Genomic DNA, 25,788 nt, shown 5'->3' with positions numbered 1-25,788 from the left:
CCGGCTGTGTCCAGCCCGGGGCAGCCCCGGCCTCTCCTCACAGAGGCCGCCCTGCAGCCCCCCCGGCCAGCTCCTGGGCACCGGCACATGGTGCGCGAGGTAAGCCATGCTCACAAGATGGATAACAGTACTGAGAATTTTCAATTTCTTTTCAGGCTCAAAATTTCAGATAAGAATTTCGGACAAAGATCAACCAGTGTTACAGGTCACCTATAGTATATGGCAGCTTTCAGTTTGTAGACCAGTTGCTAACTAACAGAACTGGCAATTTATACAGGTTTTTTGGATATAATTTTGGGGAAACTGAATCAGTTAAGTGGTTAGCTTATTCTGGAGGAATATATTGAGTATGTTATTATGGTTTCAGAAGAACAAGACTTCTACTACAGCGCAGTGGTTGAGATCAAGCTACAGTGCTACTCAGTGCCATTGACTTGTCTGAAAGCTTGAAAGTCCTTAAATTTGTAGGACACAGTGAAAGGATGCAAAACACTCATTGGGTAACTTCAATATTAAGGTCTCCATGAGACTGAATGTTATTTAACTTGGGAAGTGTACTTTTATAATTACTGAGATATGTTGTCAGTAAAATGATGTTGTCAGTAAAATGATGATGTCAGTAGAAGAGGTCGGTCAGGCGCACAGTTGCCATACACTTAGTATTGGCTACAGTCAGCTGAATGCACGTGTCTCCTCCTTTGCTTCTACTGTTGTTATAGACAAAATTTTGTTGGCCTATTCCACATTAGCTGCCTGCCTTTGCTTTCCTATTAATCACATAGTAACTGTTAATCACATAGTAGCACACTGGCTATGAACAGGCCTTCTTCGTCATAATGAAACATGCACTGTCCAAAATGTCAGCAAGATTTTAGGTGAGATGATTCCTTACTGTAAGACACAGTCATGTAAGGGCTGAATTCTTAAGGCTTCTAATAGCAAAAGCAACAAGTGGGAACAGAACTGAGGTAAAAAAACCCTACAACCCTTTGACCTCAGTAGTCATGCTGACAGAGGAGAAAAAGAATGGCACAAGTTGTTCCCTGTCTTTATGTCACCAGCGGTCTCTCTGGTGCAGGATGATCCTGCCATAGTCAGCTGACACTCTCAGGTCTGGAATTCATGCAATTGCATAGCAAAAGCAGCCATATGGCACATTGAGATTTCACCCTGAAGTTTTCATCTTTATATCACAACAGCTTGACATGGGTGACAACCCTGCTGATTCCTCAAGTGGAGTTCACACCCACACAAATAAGCTTAACACATGGTTCACAATCATAAGTGGAATTGTCAGTAACGCAGTACTTGTTTTTCTTCTGTGTTGATGGAAGAACCGTTAAACAGATTTGCCCATCCTCTTACATGCCAAATGTTTGTGGGGATAGACATTTCTGCTAGATAAAGCAAAAGTCATGCCGCAGTGCATCAGTTTTCCCCTGCTGCAGAGGTCTTCTCCAATGCTAGAATCCATTTTTTGGATGAGAACAAAACAGTCTTGGTGAATAATTGGAAAATAAAGGGGCAATAAGAAACAGTGAGGACATATGTCCTGAAGGCCACAGGTTTATATTATTTACAAATATTTGTCCAGTATAACTAGGACTGTGCACAGTTCTATAATGTGAGTGCTAATGAATTTTCAGTTTTTAATCTCAATATCTTGTGGCAAAGTTTCATAAGTTGACTATATATTTCAGAAAAGTAGTACTTTTTTTAAAAAAATCCCCTCCCAATATACTCCCAGACCTCTGGCTTCTATGATTTTTATTTCAAACATTTTGCTCTGCTGATTCAATAACATACAGGGTTTGTTCTCCTTTTTCTTTCTGGACTGTGTGTAGAAAATTGTATCATTGACCAAATAATAACTGAACAACCTTTGTCTGGTCTCAATCCCTCCAAAAAACAGTGATCTTCAAAGAACTGTGGATAAAAATGTTTTTTTCTTATTCAGCAAATCATAACTTTTTTAAAGCTTCAGCTGAAGATGATCCTTACTATCGCAAACACAATTTCTGAGATTTTTGGAAATACTTGAAATTTAAAAGATACAATATGAACAGGCTCAGAAAGAAAGGTATAGGGGTAACCTGCACTTTCAGGTTCTTTTGTTGCTTTCATAAATTTTAACACATATTGACATATTTATGACCTCAAATCCAGTAAGTGGTGATAAAGTTCTGTGTTTTTTTTTTTTTATGAACACTTGGATAGATGTCTTTCACTGTGTGCTCTGAGAAAAGGAGCCTGAATCTGTCTTCTCTATTAGCTCATATTATATATGTGTCAGGCTGCTGTTAGGTCCCCCTGAAACTCTTCTCCAGGCTGAACAAGCCCAGCTCCCCGACTTGTGGAAAAACAGCATGAAAGATGCATTGAGTATCTCAGATTTATCCATGTCCTTTGTCAAATCAGCAATGTGATCTCATTTTTCTCCATCTTTCTTTGTTACTGACAGATCTATAGAAATCTTTCTTGTTGCCCTTCTGTTACCGTGATAGTTTTAGCTCCAGTTGCCCTTTATTAAATGCTTAACTGTAGCTGATCAATTTGAATACATCTATTTTTTACTAAATGTAGGAAAGTTCTCACTTCATCTGGTAAGTTTCTGAAATAGTAAGTCTGTGATTGTTGACAGAAAGGAATGCTGTGCCAGGGAAACAGTTTATAAACATGACATATCAGAATTTTTAAATTGGCCATCACAGAGTAAAAAGGTAATATCCACTAAACATAGTCAGCTGACAAAAAAAAGAGAAAGTATGCCCAACAGATCAAATATGAAAGAATCAAACACAGAAGTTCATTAATGAATTAATAAGTTCAGCACATCTTTCCAACCATTCTTATTTCCATTAGGCAAGTTTAACCTTTTTGCTTGTTTTATTCTTGGCTATATTTTATTGATTACAAGAATAGATTGTCTTTACTTTACCAGACAATTAAAGGCGCCTCTATTAGACTAAACCTGAACAAACCCCAAAAGAATATGCACAAATGATTAAATTACACAGTCAGTGGAAGGACAATTTCCTTTTCAGTGGCACAATATATCGGATTAAATATTATACTTCCCTGTATCTTTATATAAGCATATACTCATAGCATACACTATGCTTCTCTATTAGCATAAAATATATATCAAATAATGAATGATTTATTTGGAAAATCCTCCTTTTCTTTGTTCAGGAATGAGAAGCATATTGTGTATTCAGAAATGTCATTCTGCTAATATTAATCAGTTCTCTTTTCTACTGTGTTTGCTTATAATACTTCCACAGTAGAATATCTAAATATCATAAATGAACACTGAAAATACAATTTTTTTTTTTCTGAAAAAGTTTGTTCTGTTAAGGCTATTATTAAAAGTCAAACGCATAATTTATAAAAATGACATAGAAAATAAATTACCTGAGATAAGTTTTCATTTCTTTATGTGAAATTATTGACATTTGTTTGTTTGTTTTATTTGCTCAGCATAAATCTGTACATGAAAAGTTTTGATGTGCAGTACATAATTCTCTTATAATCAGAAATGGCATCTCTTCAATGTTGTTATTCTTTTTGGAAAATAATTTAATAAAAAAGCCATTTGCTACTAACATTTTAAGGAATTAAATCTGACAACAGCTTCCAAAGTCAGCATTTTGCCATAAAAGCATGGACTGAATCAATGACAAAATATATCTGATTGCACACTGCTGTCATGATTATGGTGAAAATAAACTATCTATGGCTGGTAGCGGAACAGCAAGTGTGTCATTTGGATGGCAATTTCCTAAATAACACCAGGTAACCTGGTACTGGTGTTAAACAAGCACTCATGAGGACAGAAAGCTCTCAAGACAGACCCAAGTGCTCTTCTTTGCCAAGTGGTCCATGTGGAGGTTTGGACAAGCGAGGAAGAACCAGCTAGACAGCAGCACCTACCACTGGGACAACAGACTGGAGGCAGAAGAAGTCATTGCCCTGTGAAGTTATGAGGTTCTACCAGCTGCTCTGGCAGGAACTGTGATGCTGATCTGATCTTTGCATCTGATCTTTAGGCACTGGCTAACTAAAAGGTTTTTGGTTTGGTTTTTTTTTCATTTATTTTATTTATTGGAATCCAGCTCCAGTAACATTATGACACTGGTATCACTGGATTTCAATAGCCTTGCTTAGAGTCTATCCATCAGTGTTATAAATTTGATGAAACAGAATGTATATCATATGAATGAAGTTAATAGAATTTTGCTTCAATGAAATGAGAAAATTGCACCAGCTTAAAGGATGTCAGTAAGGAAAGAATAGGGAGAAAATCTACAACAGACTAATTTTATATGGTTTGCATGAATACAGGAATATTTTCAAAAGTTCTTGTTAACTCAGGAATGTTTTTATTTTAATTTACATTGCTCAGTTTATGTGCTCAGGTTCTGAACACAGAGACCATTTTTTTCAAAATGATACTAAATTAGTTTCATGTATAAAGTAAAAGACAATGACTGATGTGTATCTTGCATGATAAATATGTTTTCTTAGATGTTTTCTATGCTTTATGTAACTCACCTTTTAACAGAGCTAAAAGACAATTCTAGCATTAAAGTGAATCACTACTGTTTTCTAAGGTAAATTAAGTAAATTGAATACCATTCAATAAAAGTAAAAACGTGTTTAGTTATGGGAGATAATCTAGTGTACAAAGGCACTATATGGCTATATAAAAAAACCCAAATCCCTGCCCCCAATCTATATGCAACTTTCTGTTTTTCCCAAGACTGCTCTTTTGAAAATAATTTGAATTAAAAAAATTATTTGATCACTTCAGAGAAACCTATGTTTTGGTTTTCATCAGCTTTATATAGCTAAATGGCTCCCACCCCCAAAGGCTTTCATAAACTTACTATAAAATACCAGGAACACTAATGAGCAATATGTTAGATGCCTAAAATTTGAGATCCCTGCAACTCTAAAGATTAAACTTCTTAATACTAAATATGAAATTGTCTCTATTAAAAGTTCAAAATTGTCATTTTCTATAACTTTGAAAAGTTCAGATGTACCTCTAAGCTTGCCAGTATTTTATAAACTGGCTGCTTAGCTTGATCTACTTCGTGGCATAAGGAAACAAAACGCCTCCACAACTGAGATGATTAAAGGCTAGTAAATGTAAACAAAACCCCAGAAGTACCCTGGAAGTGAATAGGAAGAAAGAAATGCCTGTAGGAGCATGCATATATTGATATTACTTGAAATTAAGCAAAGTATTACTCTACCAGTTTAAAAATATAGCAAGTCTTTTCTTTCAGTTAAAATTTATAGCAAATCCATTCTTTTCCTTGCAGTGCAAATTCTACTTTCTATGAAAGGAATAGTTTTGTGATTCTATATATAATCTGTAAAAAGACATTTTCTGTGAAATCCATACTAATTGAAAATAAATAACTTTGGTTTTTTTAAAGGAAGGGTATCTGAAAAGCAATACTTAGCAGTTTTCAAGTAAAAACCTTTTCCTTAATTCTGTATGACAATGCAGACCATGCAACAATGCTGGAACAAAGCATGAGATAGACCCACATCAGAAACTTTAAAATGAAAATCACACAGAGATGCATATATTATTGCTCCATACCTGTATAAATTTCTGTAAAAAAAGACAAAAACAGGAGTTGAATATTTAGTTATTTAGATGCATTTTTTTCTTTTAAAATATACAACTTAATAACTACTGAACAATGAAGATAGGTCTGTATCCACATCTGTGCATTTCACATTCCAACATAAAAGCATGCTTCACTCTTTCTCAGAAAATGAAAGAAGAATGCTACTCAGGAAAACAATTACCACAAATTTATTTCCTACTGAAATATATGGGAATGCTTTTCTTTTCATTCTTTTATCTTGTCCTTGTTTACTGCATCAGAATTCAACTGAAATTACTAATATATGTGGAAAATTTACAGAAAGCTGGTATCAAACTCAGTTTTTCATTATGGCCTAAGACCTGTGGGTGTCATTTTCAGATATAGTAATGACCACCTTTAGTTCAGGTGGCCAAACCCTCCTATGTTTTGAGATCCTGTTTTCATTTTCTTAAAATTTGACAGATTGTTCAGACATTATTTATAGCTGCTGATACCAAGATTATTATTTTATTACTTTTATTTGTGTATTAGCAGATGACCCTACACCATAAATAGGCCTGCCACGTAGAAAAATAAAGCTGCAAATATTTGTTTCACCAGCTAAAAAAAACCCCTGAAATTTGGTAAACTTCCCTTTGAGCAATAGCAATGCCCTCATAATTTGTAGGGCAGCCAGGGAAAATGTAACCATGTTTTAAGTCTTTGAAAAATTGTGGTTTGCACATATTTTCTGGAAAATTAAGGGACAGATACATACAGATTCTCATTTTGCAATGCATATACCTTGTATCATCTACATAACTTAAATCTCCTCCCTGTATCAAGGTTCTTGTACACCATTCTCCCAGAATGACTAATGAAATTCAAACCACTTATCTGCTGTGGATGACTGGATTTACACATGCATCATTCCCAGAGTACTCACGGCTGTAAAGGCTTAGAAAATTTTTCTTGTGGATCAAGATGTGTCCCAAGGTGCAAACTGAAAGCAGAGCTGAAACTACAACACATACCTCACTGAATTTGTATGGTCAGAGTTAAGCAGCCAGGGCTTTTGGACATGCCTTTGTGTTCTCAGTACTGTTCTGGAAGGCCACGGGTCTCCTTACCAGATCTTGTCATATCTGCCAGACGCCTGTGGCTATCTAACGTACCTAAGAGCATCTAAATTGACACTAGAAATGGTTAGGCAAAAGACTTGCTCTCTGAACTGTTTAATTTTGGAGGCAGAAACACCTCACTGAATTTATTTATCCAGGTGGCAACTTTTAGAAACACTAGAAAAATTGGTAGAGATACCAGAAAAAAATTCCAAAGCTCTGCAGTGACTTCATATATGAGCCAACAGCAAGTCCCAGTTCATACTGATTCCCACTTAGGCATTGCATAGCCTTTTAGACCAACCTCCTTCCTTATTGCTTAGAGGCAATGCTTATTTTCTAGGTAATATACCACAAACATGGCCACTCTGCTTCTCTGCCCACAAAAACCTCCTATGTGATGCAAAGTGCCCTTCATAGTGCTATGCACCGGCTTCATTTTTCCCCTAAATAAAATTTTATTTGGCTGCTCAATGTCAAGAGAGTGGCAAAACCAAATATAAACTGATGTTGAACAGGAGATATTCTTTTATGGTCTAGCACAGAGATATGCTAGAAAGAGTCACAGGTCTTGCAAAACTGCCTTTTTGCATGGGTCTTGGCACAGGAAAGACTGAGATTTGGCCTATGAGCACTGAAAAAGTAATTGCTCCATTATCTCTACTCTAGTTTTTTGCCTTCATGAGCACTTACATTTCTTATTATCTGTTTTGTAATTAGCTGTTCCCATAATAGAGTGTCCTATGCTGAAAACTCCATTATTACTCTTGCTTTTCAACAGACTTAAGCATTTTTTTTTCTGCTGAGTTGCCTTTCTCACTAGTTTACTTTCTTTTGCAACATGTTTAATGGCCAATTACCATTTTTGCTTTAATCTTAATTGGAACACATTTGGAGACATGTGTCATTAAGGCTGCAACAAATAAGTAGACATTTCCTCAGAACTGAATTTCAATTTTCCACTACAATTACATATGTTTGATTAAAAAGGTCATACCTATTAGCAACATCTAGACCAAACACATAGACTGCATTTTTTTAAATGAGTCATGTAATAATCTGGATCAAAGGGTAAACTCCTTTGCTCCATTTATTAAAAACAAGTTAATAAATAGCTTTTTTTTTTCTTAGAGAAAAAAAATATTCATGTCAACTCTTACAGGGCTGTCACATATCAAATATACAATCTCTGCCTGAAAGGGACATTTTATTGCTTTCTTCCTTCCAGAGATTTCTTTGGAAGTAGCAGAATACTGGCTCAGTTCATACGTCACAGAAATGTTTGGTTCACCTTTTCCTTAAATACCAGTGTTAAAAATGGGGAAAATTTGCAGTCCTGGTGTGGGAGTGCAAGATTCTTAGCTTTCTTTCCCAAGAAAGCTTAGCTTTCTTTCTTGGCTTTCTTAGCTTTCAATCCCAAGTAAGAATAAAGCAGCTTTTATTTTCTGTAAAAATGAGCTGGTCTAGAAATTGTAGTGGGATCATTCTCCTTTTGCATGCTAAAAAGGCTGAAAAGCAGTATGCCTGATACAGGGACAATCCTACTTTGCTACACTCTCAGCAGGGACTGTTGTCTAATAGTTATGACTAACTTCATTGATTTAGCTGTGTGATACATAAAAATGTTGGCACTTCAAAGCTGTGAACAGCAAACTTGCATTTATTACTATGGACCTGGCTGTTTGTTAGAAGAATATTTGAATATACCACAAGGTTCTTACCAAAACCATCAATACATCTAAATATGGATGAAATGGCTGACAATCGGGATGAAGCACCTAAAGGTACCTTGAAAGCAGATATGCAATACTAAAACAACTCTAAAGTGTAAGAAAGACTCAACTACTATGTAGTGGGCCAGTTTTACTAAGAAACAGTAAACCAGTGTTTATCAGTGCAGCATATGAGCACGTCTTCTACTAAGATATCTTTAAACAATTGAATGAACTGCAGGCATTCCTCCCCTTCCCTTCATATAACTGAGCAAGAGCCAGATATATGAAAACTGATGTGCTCCTCCAGCTGTAAGTTTTATGAAGACTTAAAACTAAGCAAAGCAAATAAAACTGTAGCAATCTGAAAAGACAGTTCTGATTTTTCTGGCATGGGTGGAAGAATATAATGGGTATGTTTCAGCCTTATAACAAAATAAATACCTTAAGACAAAAAATGTACTTTGCTAAATTAGAATGGAGACCAGCAATGGACTGAAAAATATGATAAGTTTGAAACTTTACTTTTTTTTACTCTATAGTCTAAAAGAATGAGGAATCTTTCTCTCTTTCATTGAAAATTAAAGGGCATGTTGATTTGAAAATATGATCATTATCAACTGTTTCTTCCTATTATTCTCTGTAAACAAATACTTTCAAGTCTGCATTTAACGTGCTTCCACATGGAAGGAACAGCACGGATATAAATATAGTAACATATATAATTTATATATAGATAAAATATAACAATAGGGACTATAAAACTTACTAATTGCACTGTTCTGGAATCGTGTGTGAATTTTTAATGGAACAAGGCAGTATTTCCTGATAGAGACACGGGAGCTTTCAGTCTACCTTCCATGAAACTGTTAGGACCCCTAAATGAGATACAGTCTTATGATAAGTTTTTTGCACACTCTGCTCTCTTCTGAAGCACTTAATATCAATTCCATAATAACTGTAATTCTATTATAGAAAGGCTACAATTGTAGAATCAATATCATAATAGAAATGTTATTATGATAACTCCCCAGCTAGGATACTATAATGGAATCAAGTTCATAAGAGGGCTGAGAGGCCTGCTTAACACTGTAATAGATAAATTACTGCCGAAGACTATCAGTGCTAATGTATTGGCCAGAACTGTAGCTGAACATACTTCTGAGCTGTTTGTCTCCTGTTGCTAATATTAAAATCTTTGATTTGTCCTGCACCCAAATCGAGTTTATCTTCCTTCCAGCTCCCAGTTCCAGCAGTTACTTTGCCGGTAGGGAATGCAACAGAAAACCAGCTGATCATCTGTTACTGAACAACTTCACTTCAGAATGTTCTCTGATAAAAAAAAAAAATGTCCTATATACGTGACCAGCAGTGTTGTACCTCAGATATGATAGAAAATGGGTAGAAGGAGACATTTCTAAAACAGAAGCATATTTGCAGGGACTAATACATTAGAACCAAGCAGAAGCAACTATGCCACATATGTACTTAGGTTAAATCTTATATTAAAAGAACATTATAATAGAATCATAGAATTGTTTAGGTTGGAAAGGACCGTTAAGATCATTAAGTCCAACTGCTAACCTAACACTGCTGAGTCCACCACTAAACCATGGCCCCTAAGTGCTACATCTACATGTCTTTGTTGTGGTTTAGCCCGGCAGGCAGCTGAACACCACACAGCTGCTCGCTCCCAATCAGTGGGATGGGGGGAGAATTGGGAAAAAAAGGTAAAACCCGTGGGCTGAGGTGAAGACAGATTAATAAAACACTAAAGGGAAAAAAAGGTAATAATAATAATAGAAATTACAGAGTATACAAACCCAGTGATACACAATGCAATTGCTCACCACCCACTGACTGATGCCCAGCCCATCCCAAGCAGCAATCACTCTTCCCTGGCCAACTCCCCCTGAGCATGATGTCATATGGTCTGGAATAGCCCTCTGGCCAATTGGGGTCAGCTGTCCTGGCTGGGGCCTCCCAGCCTCTTGTGCACCTGGCAGAGCAGGGGAAGCTGAAAAGTCCTTGGCGGGGGTAAGCCCTGCTCAGCAACAACTAAACCATCTGTGTGCTATCAACATTATTCTCATCTGAAATCCAAACCACAGCACTATGGCAGCTACTAGGCATAAAATTAATCCTATCCCAGCTGAAACCAGGACAGTCTTTTAAATACCCCCAGGGATGGGGACTTGACAACTTCCCTGGGAAGCTTGTGCCAATGCTTGACAACCCTTTCTGTGAAGAAATTTTTCCTAATGTCCAACCTAAACCTCCCCTGGTGCAACTTGAGGCCATTTCCCCTCATCCTATCACCCGTTACTGGGGAGAAGAGACCAACACCCACCTTACTACAGCCTCCTGTCAGGCAGTTGTAGAGGGTGATAAGATCTCCCCTCAGCTGCCTCTTCTTCAGGCTAAACAACCCCAGTTCCCTCAGCTGCTCCTTGTAAGACTTGTGCTCCAGACCCCTCACCAGCTTTGTTGCCCTTCTTTGGACACGCAGTGTCAAAACATTATACTGCAGTATGTGTAAGTGGCAGCATGGTAAGTAGCATTTCAGCATTTAAGTGTGAGGTATAATAGTAATTTGTGCTATACAAGTCAGTGACAGAGCACTAGTGAAAGCAGACAGAAACAGAGAACTGAATTTTAAAAAGTAGAGTGTCATATTGCGGTAATTAGAACATATTCACAAGCACATACATTTGTGGCATAGATAACTGGCAAAAGCATGTTATGTAAATCTAGGCGCTATTTTTTTTTCTCCATTTGACCTTAGTTACAACACATGCTCAGTGAGGCTTTCTAGGATTTCTAGGATTTCTAGGATTTCTGTGTGGGTTTACACAGGAATCTCTTCAGTAATAACATCATCTGGAATAGATTTTTTTTTCTTTAATCAAGTCTTTAGCTTCCTCCAAACCAAGGTCGAAAGAGTTATGATATAAAAATATATGGACTTTGAATTAATTATTTTATACCATATCAGGACTACAGGTAAAGCTCTATGATTTTGGAAAAAAAAAAATAATTTTCTCCTCCACAGGACAACGAACTTGGCTGAAATACAACAAAAAAACTTCAGTTATCATATTTAGTAATTAGAACATTATTACAAGTTGGCAAGGCTGTTATTTTGTATCTGGAAGTCTTATAAGTTTCTTCAGGTTTTTTTTGAATTATGCATAGATAGACTGCTAGTACCCTCAAGCTGTTCAGCTGAACATTTGGGAAAAGTCAAAGGTAGGAATTGCAGTGGCAATAATTCCAATGAAATACTAGAATATATAGAAAGACCAGTGATCTACACTAGCTGTGGGGAAGTCCTCTGTCAGGGGAACGCTGTCAGAGAGGAATGCATTGGTTTTGTCATTGCTAGGGTTACAGCAATGCATCAGAAGACATACTTCTTCTCCAGTGCTCTCCATGCATTGACTTTACCATGGAAATTGGATTTTCTAAAAAGGTTTGTGCCCACAGGAAAATTAAAACATCATTCACAGATCAGGCTTGTAGCGTTAATTTGCACAGCCTAGACTGTGGGACATTTGAAGAAAAATCCTGATATATACCACTGCCCAAGCATTGTTGTTCTTAAAATCTTTGTGTGTCTTCGAGTATTCTATGGAAGCCAATGGAATGAGTTAAAACAATTTGTCAAAGTAGAAAAATCCATGCTTTAAAAAAAACCCAAACCAAAACATAGAAGAAAAATACAAGAAACTGACTGTACAATAATACTTCAATAAAATTTCTGATGACTTTTCATACTCATAAAGGACTAATGTAAAAGGTTGTTAAAATATAAAAGTAAATATTCAGGATATCAAAAAGCTTGCAGCACATAAAAAAAAAAAAGTGAAATTGAAAGAAAGAAAAAATGTGAAAATTTTTCTATTTTCTTTTTAAAAGAAGAGGAAATAAAGGTGAAGAAAAAGGAAAATGGAAAAATCAAAACTTTGTGGTCATAATCCTGCATAGTCTCCTTGACAAAATAAACAAATGATAATAATCAAGGAAATGAAGAAGAAAGAAAGATAAATGTATGCAAACCAGTTTCTATAGATAGAATCCATTTCTAGCTTAATCTGACAGGCTACCTTTTTTACAAATGCACCTGAATGTCCAAATTGTGCTCTGAATTCCTTAATACTGCATACTACATAATAGAGGTCTGCTGTACACATCCTGATCAACTGGTATGTCATATGTTCCTAAGAGTGGTGCATACCTTTCAAGTCAGATCTTGTGATGGCACAGTCAAACCATTACAATGTATTACGGAAATACAACTTCATATTGCTTTCCAAGTAAATGACAGCATTCATAATATAGCATTTATGCTTTTCCACTGAAAATAACAGAAGCAGCAAGAAAATGTGTGGAAATATTCCAAAAATAAAACAGATTTTCCTATGTAACTTCTACCGTTAATAGAATGTATTTGCTTTCTTAATAAAGCATTTATGTAATCTCTGATTAGTGCACACAAAGGTATTTGTTACAGTAACCTGAATATTTCCACGCAATTAGAAAACATAGTTTAACTACCCATTATGTTGGCTTACTGTGAATCCATGAAAGACTACGTTTACAGCATTTTAATACTAAATAAACAGATGGTGTGAGACTGAGGTAAAGCTTTCATATGAAACTAACTCTACTTTTATTTATACCATCATAAATCTCAGTAATATCAGTAAAAGAATTTAATCTTGCAGGGTCCCAAGTAAACCTGTAAAGAAGTAAACAGTCTCAAAAAATCTTTTATTTCAACAAGAAGCCTACAGATTCTAGACATCCTGTACCAAGAATTTTATGTTTTCAGAGCATCTTGCCAGCAGGGTTTAACTTTTCCATTGAGGGTCTTGGATACTGCTAGCCTCTCGAAGGATGACTACAGAAATGTTGACTTTCTGAAACTTTAATCACTTACTTAAATATCTAAATGAATACCAAAGTCTTCTGAAAATCTGGCTCCTTATGAAACAAGTACTTAAGAGACCAGTATTTCTAACCGTGTACTGAAAATGGTTTCACATCTTTCTGAGCAGAGGCAATTCTGATGCTGCAGTACTCATTTACTTGTTATTATTCTAGATTTTATTCAGCAGAACATAAATTAAAACTAATAAAAATGACAAACTAAATTTTGACCATTAACTAAAATAAGAACAAACATTAGAGCTCACTCTTTTCTCATGAATGACGAATTTAATACAGCCATCTTCCCTAAAGGGGAAAAGCCCTGCTGTCTCAACATACCAAGAAAATTGCCTTTTAATGATTATTCTGGAATCCTAAGTATGTATCCTTATATTGAACTGCAGGAGGAAAAATGTTATAAATTGAGATTATCACTTGAATTAGATTTGCTCAAGAACACCGCACGATTTGTTATTTTAAATTATTTTAGCAATGAGTCTGTAAAATTATATCCCCTATGAAAAAGGTCACAATAAAGCTTACATTTTAAGTGTCTTTCATTTAAAAGCATCAACAGAAACATTCACACACAATTTATAGATTCCAAGGTAACTATAAATTGTTTTCTGACAATGGATAAATAATTTAGAGAACGCCATGACCAATCAAATTAGAGAGAAAAATGTGTAGAAAAGCAACCGATTCTTGTGATGGCAGCTTAATGGGCATATGCCTCTCATTTTGTAAATAATCTTATTCTGTTAGCAAACTGATTTTAAAGTATCCATTTTGATTAATAAATAAACACTCCTAGTAAATGTATAAACAAAGTTTACTTCACATTACTTGCAGCCTGAGGCATAATTGGCTGGTCAGTTTTAAAAGCTTTGCTTGAGAAAATGAAGGACTAATAATGCTGTAGGAAGAGTGAAATGAGTTCAGACAATTGACAGAAATACTTTCCAAAGTTAATTATGTTTGCTTTCCCCTCTCCCTTGGTGTTCATTACCTTTAAACGGAGCCACACATTGGCAGAAGTAATTACCAGGTTGGTCAATGCAGGTGGCTCCATTCTTGCAGGGAAATGAAGCGCACTCGTCAATATCTGTTTCACATCTTGCACCTTTGAAAAGACGAAAGATTTGAACATTTAGTAAGACAATCAGGTGCCAATTTCTGATTCATTTACACCACAAGAATCTCAAGCAACTTGTGAGGAGACGACGCTAACATAAATCAGCCAAATAAAGAGCCACACATACTAATGTCAGCATCCATTTAATTCTTATCACCACAAATACATAAGAACTTATTTATGAGTTGCTAAATGGTAGCTAATCTTCCCTGCATGTGGAAGCTTTGAAGGCCTTTTTAAATGCAGACTAATTTATCTTGTGCTATTTAGTTTACAGATGGAGTCAGTGTTCCAGTTTGTTGGAATGCAAATGAAACATTAGACCAGGGCAGATAAAGAGAAATGAGAAGGAAACACAAACAAATTACTCGATGATGTCTTAATGGATGCTTTGTGGACTACCTGGCTGTGGAAAACAAGGTTTACTATGAATACAACTCACCAGTAAAGCCAGGTAGACAGATGCATTCATAGCCACCAATGAGGTCTGCACATGATGCATTATGAAGACATGGAGAAGAGTGACATTCATTTATATTTGCTTCACAAGTTGTACCTATAAATATACAATCAGGCAAAAGGGAGACAAGATACTGTATAGCACATATAGTTAAATACCAACATTTATTTTAACTGAATGTAGCTCACATACTGGAATCTATTTGGCATCCTTTTTATATTCAAATTTGGGCATCTATGACAGTATGTTGATGTTTTTAATGTTTAAGCTATTCAGTAATTTTCCCGAAAGATTAAAAGTACAGTCATTGAATAGATTCCTAAGGCTTAAAACAGACAATTTTCTTATTATATGAATATAGAAGAATAGCAAACAAATTACATTAAATATAATAGACTGCACTGAAATGACATGAGTGGAAATATTCCTTGTGTTCATGATAAGGCAACAGATGTACTCCTGGAAAATGGGAAAAGAAATCTGATGTAGACAAGAACACAATTTATTCCAGTCTAGACTGTAGCTAACATAACCACATAGCTACTTAAAGTACAAAAATACTCTATTGCTATTATTTCTGGGTGAACTTAATTTTTTATCATTTTAAGAATAAATGAAAAATGACATCAATCGTGAGGCTTGGGAAGTTCAAAGGATTTTAATAAATAAAAATGCAAGTGAGAGTTTTTCTGAATATAGCCAGCAGTAGAAATGCAATATTTTGTCCTGTGACATTTGAATTATAGATTGCTTTGTATTTCAATGATTAAAAATCCACGATGAGTAAAAAATGGTGCACTAAAAAGAAAATGGATGCACTTTAAATTCCTAATCTGAGCTGAAAGCAAAGAGTAGCTGCAAATATTAATGCATCCACTTATCAAAGTGATTACATATTTAATATAAATTGTAAAAATATGCCAAGAACAAAACCTTTCCCACACAGTTTTTTTTCTGATTCTAGTATATTAAATATGCCCACAGTTTAAAAAGCTTACAGGAAACAGTATATGCTATTTGCAAAATTTCACTGAACCCCACTGATCCATTTTCAACAGCTAAGGCACCAGCCAGCAGAAAGCATCTAGTTCCATCCTGCCATGAGAACAAAGTAGATGACTTTAGTCAAGACTCACCTATGCTGAATTTACATGTGTATAACTTCAGATAACAGTAAAATAAGTATACATGCATCTCATCTGATATGTGAAAAAATTGGTGTAAGACTCAAAAAAGATTTACAAAGTTACAGTTCTATGGATTTTTTAATACCTTGAAATCCATCCTGACAGATACAGCTGAAGGCATTCAGGTGATCAACACAAGTAGCTCCGTTGTGACAAGGGTCACTAAGACACTCATCCACCTCAATCTCACAGTTATTACCTGGAAACAAGTGAAGGATTCACTTCATTAGGAACATGCCACTGGTGAGTCACCAGCACAAGCAGCAACAACAAAATGATATAACTGAGGCTAGGTACAGGGAACTTTTAGCAATGAGGCATAAATTATCTTTGGGGAATTGATTTCTTGTTGATTAAAGGCAAAAGTGAAATGTACATATAATATGTAATGTTCACCAAAGATCTGATGGGAATTTTATTAATTCATTTATAGATGTACTCAAAAATTTGCATCTTGTCATATTTTAAGGGCAGTAAAGTCTTGAGTTTTCCTGAAACATCAAAAAGTGTAAGTATGTTTTCTAAGACCAAATATTAAAATATCATAGTCTTTTTCTGTAATATTCTTTTTCATTTGTTTATTAATTTCTGGATCTCTATGGCAAATATTGGGAAAGGTTTCCATTATGGCCAAATATTTTAATAATTTTTTTGAAAACTAATAATCAAAAAGTTATCTATTGCCATATATTTTTAAATACGCAGAGGAAAAAATTATAGATGCTGATTTCTAGTTGAGAATGACGTACCTAATATTTTTTTCTGGTGTTCAAAGTGGAACAAAACTCAGAAAATATTTATTTGCATTTTGTATATGAATTATCCAAACAGATGATAATGGCCTCAAATTTATTATTGCTTATGCCTCAAAGGTAGGTAAAGAGTTCCTGATTGATTCAGACAGGTTTTGAGGGCTTTACTGGGCCACAGAAAAAGTATAAACCAAAAATACTAATCTACTATTATGTAGATTTGATTATAAGAATTTAAACAAATATTTCAATAAAGTAAGACCTCACCAAGAATTATCACAAGTAACATCAAACAATTTTACTTTATATTTTGATAATAATAATAAAATAAACCAACCATAGAAACAAGTTATAGCATTTTATTGTATTACAGACACAAATACTACAGCTATTAAATTATATATTATTTCATCTAAATGGATGCCTACATTAGGATGTAGAGCAACAATTTAAGAGGTATGGAGTCTACTTAAGATCTGAATTCCTCTGGTTGCCTGTGCCCTTCCTTGACTATTGGGAGAGACTCTAGAGTCATCCTGTTACTGTGTTAGGAGCCCCATCAAAGTCCCTGCAGTTAGACAGGATGGACTGGGCTGCAGAGCTGACCTTCCACTCAGGGAATTCCTGATGTGCTTGATTATTTCATCATGCAGGTGATCAAAAAGATCTGAATCTGTATGTAGAAAGGTTTCTGTTGTTGCTGGTTTTTGGGTTTTTTTTTACATTGTAATCTGGATTTACCATGAAAGTATGCTGACATAACCAGAATAGTTTTAATCTAGTCAGACTCTGTACCAATTACAATGATCTGCAGGGTAGGTTTAAGCATGAGTAGTTAAACCTGCCCAGGAAGCATGAGTAGTTAAACCTGCCCAGGATCTTGAATGTATATTTGGCAGTTGAGGCCCTTGTTACTGCAGCCTTATTGTTACAGGAAGCACAAAGCAGATAAATTAAGGCCAACTTGCACATGGCTGGGAGTTGCAATCACATCAGTGTAAGACAGGCACCCTGTCTACAATAGTATAAAGTAAGAGTTATTGGAGTGGAAATAGTCCCTTGTAGTCAGTATTTTTTCCAACTGAATACTCTTACACAGCCAAGTATTTCTGTGTGTCAGGAAACAAAAGTTGCTTCTGCCTGAATCAGAGGTAGACTGCTAAATTTTATCTATTGCTACTTTTGAATAACCTTCTTCTCTGTGCTTTAGGACTGACTGTTAAACAACACTTGTTTGAACCCACCTATAAAACCAGGTGCACAGAAGCAAAGATAGCCACCCAATATGTCTTTACAGATGCTGGAGGCTCCACATGGTTGTGACAGGCAGGCAGCAACATCTGCTTCACAAAACTGACCAGTAAAACCTGATGAAAAATAGAGTAACAGGAGACATAAAAGCTTTTAGTTTCAGAAGACATAAACACATTTAGTCTGAGAAAACAGCCATGTGAGAGACCAATTTTACTAAATACTTTTGTGTTCTTTACTTATACTTCAAAATTTTATTTTGGATAGATTAAAATATTCCAGTTTCTTTGAAAGTTTCAGTTTCATGTACAAAGCAATTCTAAATGGAACAAAAGAACTGTATGATAAAGCCATACCTGCAATAATAATAAAAACCACTCAAGATACAATGGGTCTTCAAGATAATTTGTTAGAATGTCAATTTCTTCAAGTGATTTTATGCAGATATTACTATTTTTATTGAAGTATCAGTAAACACACTTTTGATAAAAGCCTTCTCATTTTTAGAAAACATTTTTAGAAAACATCCTATGTTTCCAAGCCAAAAAAGAAAATTGTCCCAGTACATTCTGTTATAAAGCAGATATTACAAGATCTGGCAGATTTGGCAGTTTATTAATACTGATTTTTTGAACCAGTTAACTTACGGTTAATAATAAACCCAATCTTGTGAAACACTGAGCATCGAAGTTTCCTACTGAGGGCTACATACGCACAAATTTTAAAAAGAAATTCAAAGACAAAATATTAATCTATGTTTTACACCTAGGGCATATTGGCCATGGTAGAGTTTCTGAATCCATCATCCAGCAAGAAAATCACATGGTTCATTGACGACAACACCTTTATTTTAGAACATACACAATACATAGTTGCAAGTAAATGTTGTTTCACTGAAAAAATAGTTGTTTTCAAACCCAATAAATATTTTGAATTAATTGATATAAAACAATTAAAATATCAATCATTATGTGTGGAGCTAGGAACCAAGTGCTGAATATAAATGCCAGGTTTCAAACTTTGGACATTTTTATTGTAACATTTGTCATAAAAAATCAATGGGTTAAAGTATAAGAAGCATACTTTTCTGTTCTTCTATTAACAGAGAACTTTAAAAGTTTCTAAAGATTTTTAGATTCTTGCAAAAATAATGTTCCAGCAAAGATCAAAAGAGACTGGACCAATTTATTATCATTTAACAATTACAGCATGAAAAGCCACTAAAGACTTAAACCGGAGACTTGGTTCAGTGAGCTAAACATAATTAATTCCAATGTCTTACAAACTTGGATACCAAGTCTGGCTGAAGATCTGAATTTCACATTTCATTTTAAAAAAGATTAATAAAGGAATGTCGTGCTTCAGTAGCATAGATATTGCCAGAACAGATTCTAGTGTGCCATCGAGTTGCCCCATATCTGGCCTTGTGTTCATCAGTGTTTTACACAAGGAGGAAAAGGAATCATGTTTAGTCAAACGTGTTTAAACAAATCTGTATTCATACAGTGTACTGTGATAGCTTTAAAAACTAAACATAACCCTGGTTTTATAGCATTAATTAAGTGCAGATCCAGAGTAATAAATGATTAGAAAATTTTAAAAGTTGAAGTCCTGCTTGGGCCTAGTTAAGCATAGTCCTCAAATTAAAGGAAATGTAAACCATGTCGTTAGGGCACGACTGAAGAGCTCCTGATGTGGAAAATTTTTTAGTTTTTGAACAGCTAGTTAGATGAGGTAAGGCAGCAACTTCTGACCGTCAGGGTAAATTGCTGAAACATACTGCACTTTAGAAATCCTGAGTTGTATAACAACCCTTTGAGGCATAAATACAAGACAATGCATATTAAAATTGGCCTACACATGTTGCCAAATCAGTAGATGCAGAAAGGTGTCTTCAAGCTATGTTTCTATTCTGTCCCAAACACCAGCTGTGTAACATTCTCACACAGCTGAAGTTTTCCTGCCTGATGATTGCTATTAAAAATTTAAGCATCGCTCTCATTTTTGCCTTTGTAAATCGCTGTTAACATCTGCATACTGAAGTGCTGCATAAAACTAATATAAAAAATTATGATAAAGAAGTAAAAAGGAAACATTAATCAATAATGGCAACAGTTATACACAGATATACATATAACTGTTATGTGTGGTTATGTGATTGTCTTCCAGGTGGATATACTGAATGTAGAAAAGCCAACAGGATTTTTTTGACAGACTAAGAATAAATATTCATAATAACTTTATAGATTGCAAATAAAGATCTTAACCTATGTATGTTTTTATTTCTGTGTTTTGAATTAATTATCAATGTATTGCAGCATGGACAAATATATCTGAAGTTACTGTACTTAGTTGAAGAACAAAGGGTGGTTGTTTCAGGGCCCAATTTTAATATTAAACATCTGGTTTTGTACAAAGTATCTCATCAAAACAGATTCAGCAGCAGTACTTAAGAATATATTATTTCCTATAAAAAGAAATGAGCAAGTGTCGGTTTACTTTTCTGCTACAGACAGTTGAAAGATACTTCATGAATTTAGATAATGGAAATTTAGCAGCCGAGTATTTAATTTTTTTTTCCAGAAATGCTGCATTTACATTCTTCAGACATTTCTTTCTGACAAACCCAAATGCCTCATGACAAAAGTGATTTTTACTAGTCAGACTGTGACACTTAAGCTCTTCAGGGAGATCATTGCACTGTGATCCATTCTGACATAGTCCAGCCACACAATGATTTATGGCAATTTCACTATGTGGCTTCCTATATTCTAGATGGCAGGTACATCTGAAGCTATTAACTGGAACCTCACATTGAGGGTTATTGTCAGGGCCAACAGGATTTGATGTGCATTCATTCACTCTTATTAAACAGATATTACTTCTGGGGAAAAAGTTATATGGTTCCTGTTAAAATTACAGACGGGAAAAACTTAAACAGACTGAAAGAAACAAATGTCAGAATTCAATAAATTAATTTAAAACCCAGGCAGTATTTTCACTGTCATTAAGATTCTTACATACTAATGGGTTGCTATTTTTTTCTTATTTGAACTGGATGTGATAATAAGAACATAAAAGCCATTTTCTTAATTTGTTTTTTGAGATAGAGCGATTTTATTTGTTTTTGTCATACAACACCTGTTGTAATGAAATCCTATTTTTTCTTGGGTCCTCTAGAATTTCAAATACAAAAATTGTACTTATTGCAAAAATTATACCAAATGTAAACATTGTAAAAAATACGCAACTAATAATAGCATAGTTGAACAAAATAGAGATAGGGTAATAAAGAGGGAAAATCATCACCTTTGGATAAAAGACAGGGCAAAAAATGCTGCTGTTGCTTCAGACAATACAGTAGGAAAGTGTTTTGTTGTGACTATCTGCTCTAATAAATACACGTGATTGTTGTATTGAAGTAACCAGTCACAACTATAAAAGACACAGTGGAAGATGCAATTTTCTCTGCTGTGTTCTTGCGTATAGCGTTTCTGGAACTCAGAGACCAAAACCCAGTAATTCTCAGTAAAAACAATTAAGACTTCAGTAATTAGATTAAAATAACAGAATTACTCTCTAAAAGCCTCAAACCCCTCATATTCTACACATAAAGAGACTGAAGAATTATGCACATGCGACTTGAAGAAAGCTTTTTCACAAGCAGGCTTCCTGATCTACCAATGGCCACCATCTGAAAAATGGTGTTCTGTTCCTGTGAGAAATTCAGGTGTCATTTTATTTCTCAGTGTAGCTCAGGGACAAGTCAAAACTTGTGTTTATGTACACATAATCTGAAAGAAAGTTAAAACATGTTGTAAGAATGTGCTGTTAGAAATATTTAGGGTGTTTGTACTTCAGTTTCTTACCTGCATATTCCATTCCTGAAATAAATGGATAAATATTCTAAGGCAAAATAATTTTGACAGATTTACAATTTTCTGTCCCTTAGGTTTGAAGTTAAGTGTTTCAACAGTTTTAAATCTTTTGCATAGTTTTCTCAATTAAGTAGTAAGTGAAAAAATAAATCTCCTAGGCCAAAAGTCAGGTTTTTATCCCATCATGTCAACATTTTCCAATGAAATAAGATTTCATTGGATATTCCTCAAAAAGCTCTACTGGCAGCTAAAAGTCTTCATTACAACTCACTTTGAATTTTCTATTATGATTTTCTGACAGGAAGACTGAAAAAATATTTTTTTCAGCAAAAACTTGTATACATCATTTAAGATCAATTTAATCTGGAGAGGAATAGCAGTCAGTCCACCTTTTCCTTACCACTCACTCACTTTGGTATCAACAAATACCTGTGCATTTTAAAATATTCTTGACACCAGACTGCCTCAGTCGTATTCGGTTGTTTACTGGAAACACTAATGTGACAATGATGGCAAGCTGATGTACCTGTCACAGACAACAAAAGGAGATTTCATCTAGGCTACAGATAATATCTTTTCTCCAAGTTGGATTTGCTCTAAGACCAGGACCAAATGAAGCTTGGTCGGCCTAGAACAGTTCTGATTCAGATAGTGGACAGACCTCACAGGTAGACCTTGCAGAGCATACCATATATAATCCTGAATCCACGTGCTTTTCTGGCCCTCTTCTAGGCTTTGACTAAGCAGTTACTTTTGTCCAATTTGTCCTAGTGATCTCCATGCTAGGGCAGAAATTTTTGCACAGGTGCAGTAATTTCCCTTCACTGATACATTTGCAGGTGCTGCTCAGCCCTGGAGATTCATTCTTAGCTACACATGCTTCAGTTGTGCTCCTACACAGGAGAGTTAAAGGGCATTGTTATTTCCATTTCATTAATGCAGTCTGTTGTGGAATCAGACTGAAATTACAGGTTAGTATGAACTCTGTGTATCTGACTGTACATTAGCTGGCATATTTACAAATTAAGAAATTGTCATATTAAACTGAGTTCTCTAGCAGTAGCAAGCTGTTCTCTAAGTTTGGTCACTACTTACTGAACACCAGTGCTTTTCTGCTAATAATCTTCATTCATTGTGGATGCTAACAACTTTTTTCTATGTTTTGTGATCAAAATCTGGATACCTACAGATCCATACAGAGGCACAAATCCTTTAGAGCAATAAATATTAATAGGCTTTGGGAGATGGTTAATGGTTGGCAACACACATTCCAGTCACATCACGTGGTGACTCTGTACATCAGGTCAACATCTTAATGCTGTATTTTAAAGTACTGCTAAGTACAGCTAAGTTTAGTTTAAAAATTTTAATCAACTTTTATTATTCCTATAGGGAATATGATGGCAAGGAAGGCATGGCACAACCTCACTGACAAGCAATACAGTTCCACAGTACCCAAATGAGAAGAGCTGAGCAGGTCCAATGCTGGCAACCAGGGTCTGCCATGGCCCAGTGATGACCAGACAGCCTGCAGTGAGAAGATAGGTCCGAGACGAAGCTGGGAAGTCAAAGTCAACAAGGCAAGGTCAGACTGGCGGGAGCCTGCTGGTACACTCTAGGAGGGAACTATATCACTTCTTGCACAAGCAGAACTCCTGACCAAACATCTCAGTGTGGAGATTTCTTTTTCCACAACACCAGTAAATTTCTAAATCCCATTCAGCTTGAAGTCTGTGGATCTGTTTTTGCAGGTTACTGCCTGGCTGTTCCCAATTTGGATCTATTTGTTTATCACTACCAAAGAGGATGTGTCTTCACTCAACTGCATCTTCATTTCCAGATCATTACTAGAGTTTTTGCCTGCCTCTCTCCCAGACTGGTGCCATCTGCAAGTTCAGTCACAATGTTCCCAATTCCATCATCCCGATCATTAATGAAGAAAATTAGTGGATCCAAAACACTTCCAGTGAAATTCTTTTCCACATTCAATCACTATAATCTTTTATTATTTTTTCCAGTGAGTTACGTGTCGTTTAGAGCTGATTTAACTGAGACAGTATTCCGCTGGTTTCCTTATAAGAATGCTGATGCACTCATGATATATATCACCTACTTCTTCCTTATCCAGAAGGTTTGTTACCACCTGAGACCAGAAATGGCAATGGTTTCACACATTTTGCTCTTGAGAAATCCATGTTAACTAGTGACTGACTGCCATCTTTTTGTTGATTTCAGATACTTCTAAATAGTTCATCTTTACCTTTTGTCTAGTATTTTTTTCAAGAATTCAAGTTAGACCTGACACTTCTATACTCTACCACTGCTCTTTTCTACCTTTCTGTTATTTGACCTATCCACAAGCCAACAGCTCTGAAATTGTTCTGAATCATTTCTAAAGACCACAGCTGAAACTGGCTGAGCAGACTTTAAAGTATGCATTTTCATCTAAGCACTTCCTAGATTATTCTTTTTTTTTATGTTCAGAGATCTTTCTTTTAGACAGTTCAATGTAGTTGACTTTTTTTTTGGTTAAGGTCAAGCAGAAAGGATGTTGAAAACTTCTTGGCATTGTATGTCAACAGCTTTCTCTTTTTGTTAGGTAGCAGATTGACACTTTGCTTTCTCTCTACTAAAGAATTATGCAAATATCAGCTATACATTTCCTCCCAGGTTTTTCTTTTTTTTTTTTTTAAGGGAACTTAATCTCTTCTTGAATATAGAACAAAACAGCAGAACAGAAGTTAATTAGAAAGTTCTTTTAAAAGGAGTGGCTTCATAAACTGTGCTGCGAGTGATCTTCAAATTTCTCTCTAAGATCTCTGACCTTTCTTTCACTTTCTTTCTTTTCATTTTCCCCCTGTCTAGTATTTCTTTCTGCCAGTGATATCTAATGAGTGCATCACTTCTTTCTTAGCAGCCTGACTTGAATGACCAGTTTTACTGCTATGGACAAGTTGGACCTTAAGCCATACAATTTAGTGAGAAGACGTAAGAGAACTATTACTCCACAGTGTTTTTCTTTAAAAAAAACCTCCCTCAAACCTAGGAAAAGGGCCACAAAGGCCAAATACATCTTCCAATACTGTAGGAACATTTTTGTCAGTTTCACTAAAAGATGGATTATACCTAGAGAAAAAGGATTAAGTAAGAACAGAGGCATACTCTATACATCTTACAGAAATACACCAGAAGACTTATAGATATTACAACAGAAGTCTGATTACTGCACCACAGCAGGCAACTTCAGATTCTCTGTTATTTACACTGAGAAGCCGCAGAATAAGTTTTTATTCTGACTGTGCTTGCTGCCTTGGAATGTGTCATCCTATCTTATCGTTTCGTGGTATGATACATTAGAACAGGACCTAATGCTATTTTACAACTGCAGAATAATATAGCTGTAAAAGTAGAAAGGAAGAAGAAAAACCTTATGAAATAATGGCAGTTATCCATTTTAATTTTACCAGAAGGACTGCAAAGTGGTCAGTGTTTGTAGCTTCTTTTGGGAGGATGTCAAGACATACCGAGAAGGTGATGATATCACAGTACATACTTTGTTTCTTAGTACCAACAGGTAATTCATTACCCTTTCATGTAAGAGTTCTTCTTATAGTTTATATGTAAAAAAAATGACATTTATAAATTCCCTTATGCATAATGAAAAAATGACAGTAAGAAAATGCCTAATAGAAATAGTTTTGATTTTTCCATATAATTTTTTGTTGCATCATCTCATAGGTAAGTCTAATAT

The 25,788-nt window shown here is 35.3% G+C and overlaps 1 protein-coding gene across 1 annotated transcript in view; it reads right to left on the bottom strand.

Moving 5' to 3' along the window:
• The window catches only part of EYS (eyes shut homolog), a 904,272-nt gene that overhangs the window by 608,420 nt on the left and 270,064 nt on the right, over window positions 1-25,788 (bottom strand). The window contains exons 14-17 of the mRNA XM_035895612.1: window positions 18,153-18,275; window positions 16,242-16,355; window positions 14,952-15,065; window positions 14,384-14,497 (exon numbers count right to left, since the gene is read on the bottom strand). Of these exons, the coding sequence (XP_035751505.1) occupies window positions 14,384-14,497; window positions 14,952-15,065; window positions 16,242-16,355; window positions 18,153-18,275 (465 nt within the window). The remainder of the gene's footprint in view (window positions 1-14,383; window positions 14,498-14,951; window positions 15,066-16,241; window positions 16,356-18,152; window positions 18,276-25,788) is intronic.

The sequence above is a fragment of the Egretta garzetta genome, unplaced genomic scaffold (assembly GCF_000687185.1).
Source record: "Egretta garzetta isolate BGI_Z169 unplaced genomic scaffold, ASM68718v1 scaffold55, whole genome shotgun sequence".
NCBI lineage: Eukaryota > Metazoa > Chordata > Aves > Pelecaniformes > Ardeidae > Egretta > Egretta garzetta.
The sequence above is the reverse complement of the archived record's forward strand: the minus strand, read 5'-3'. Positions and strand labels throughout refer to the sequence as shown.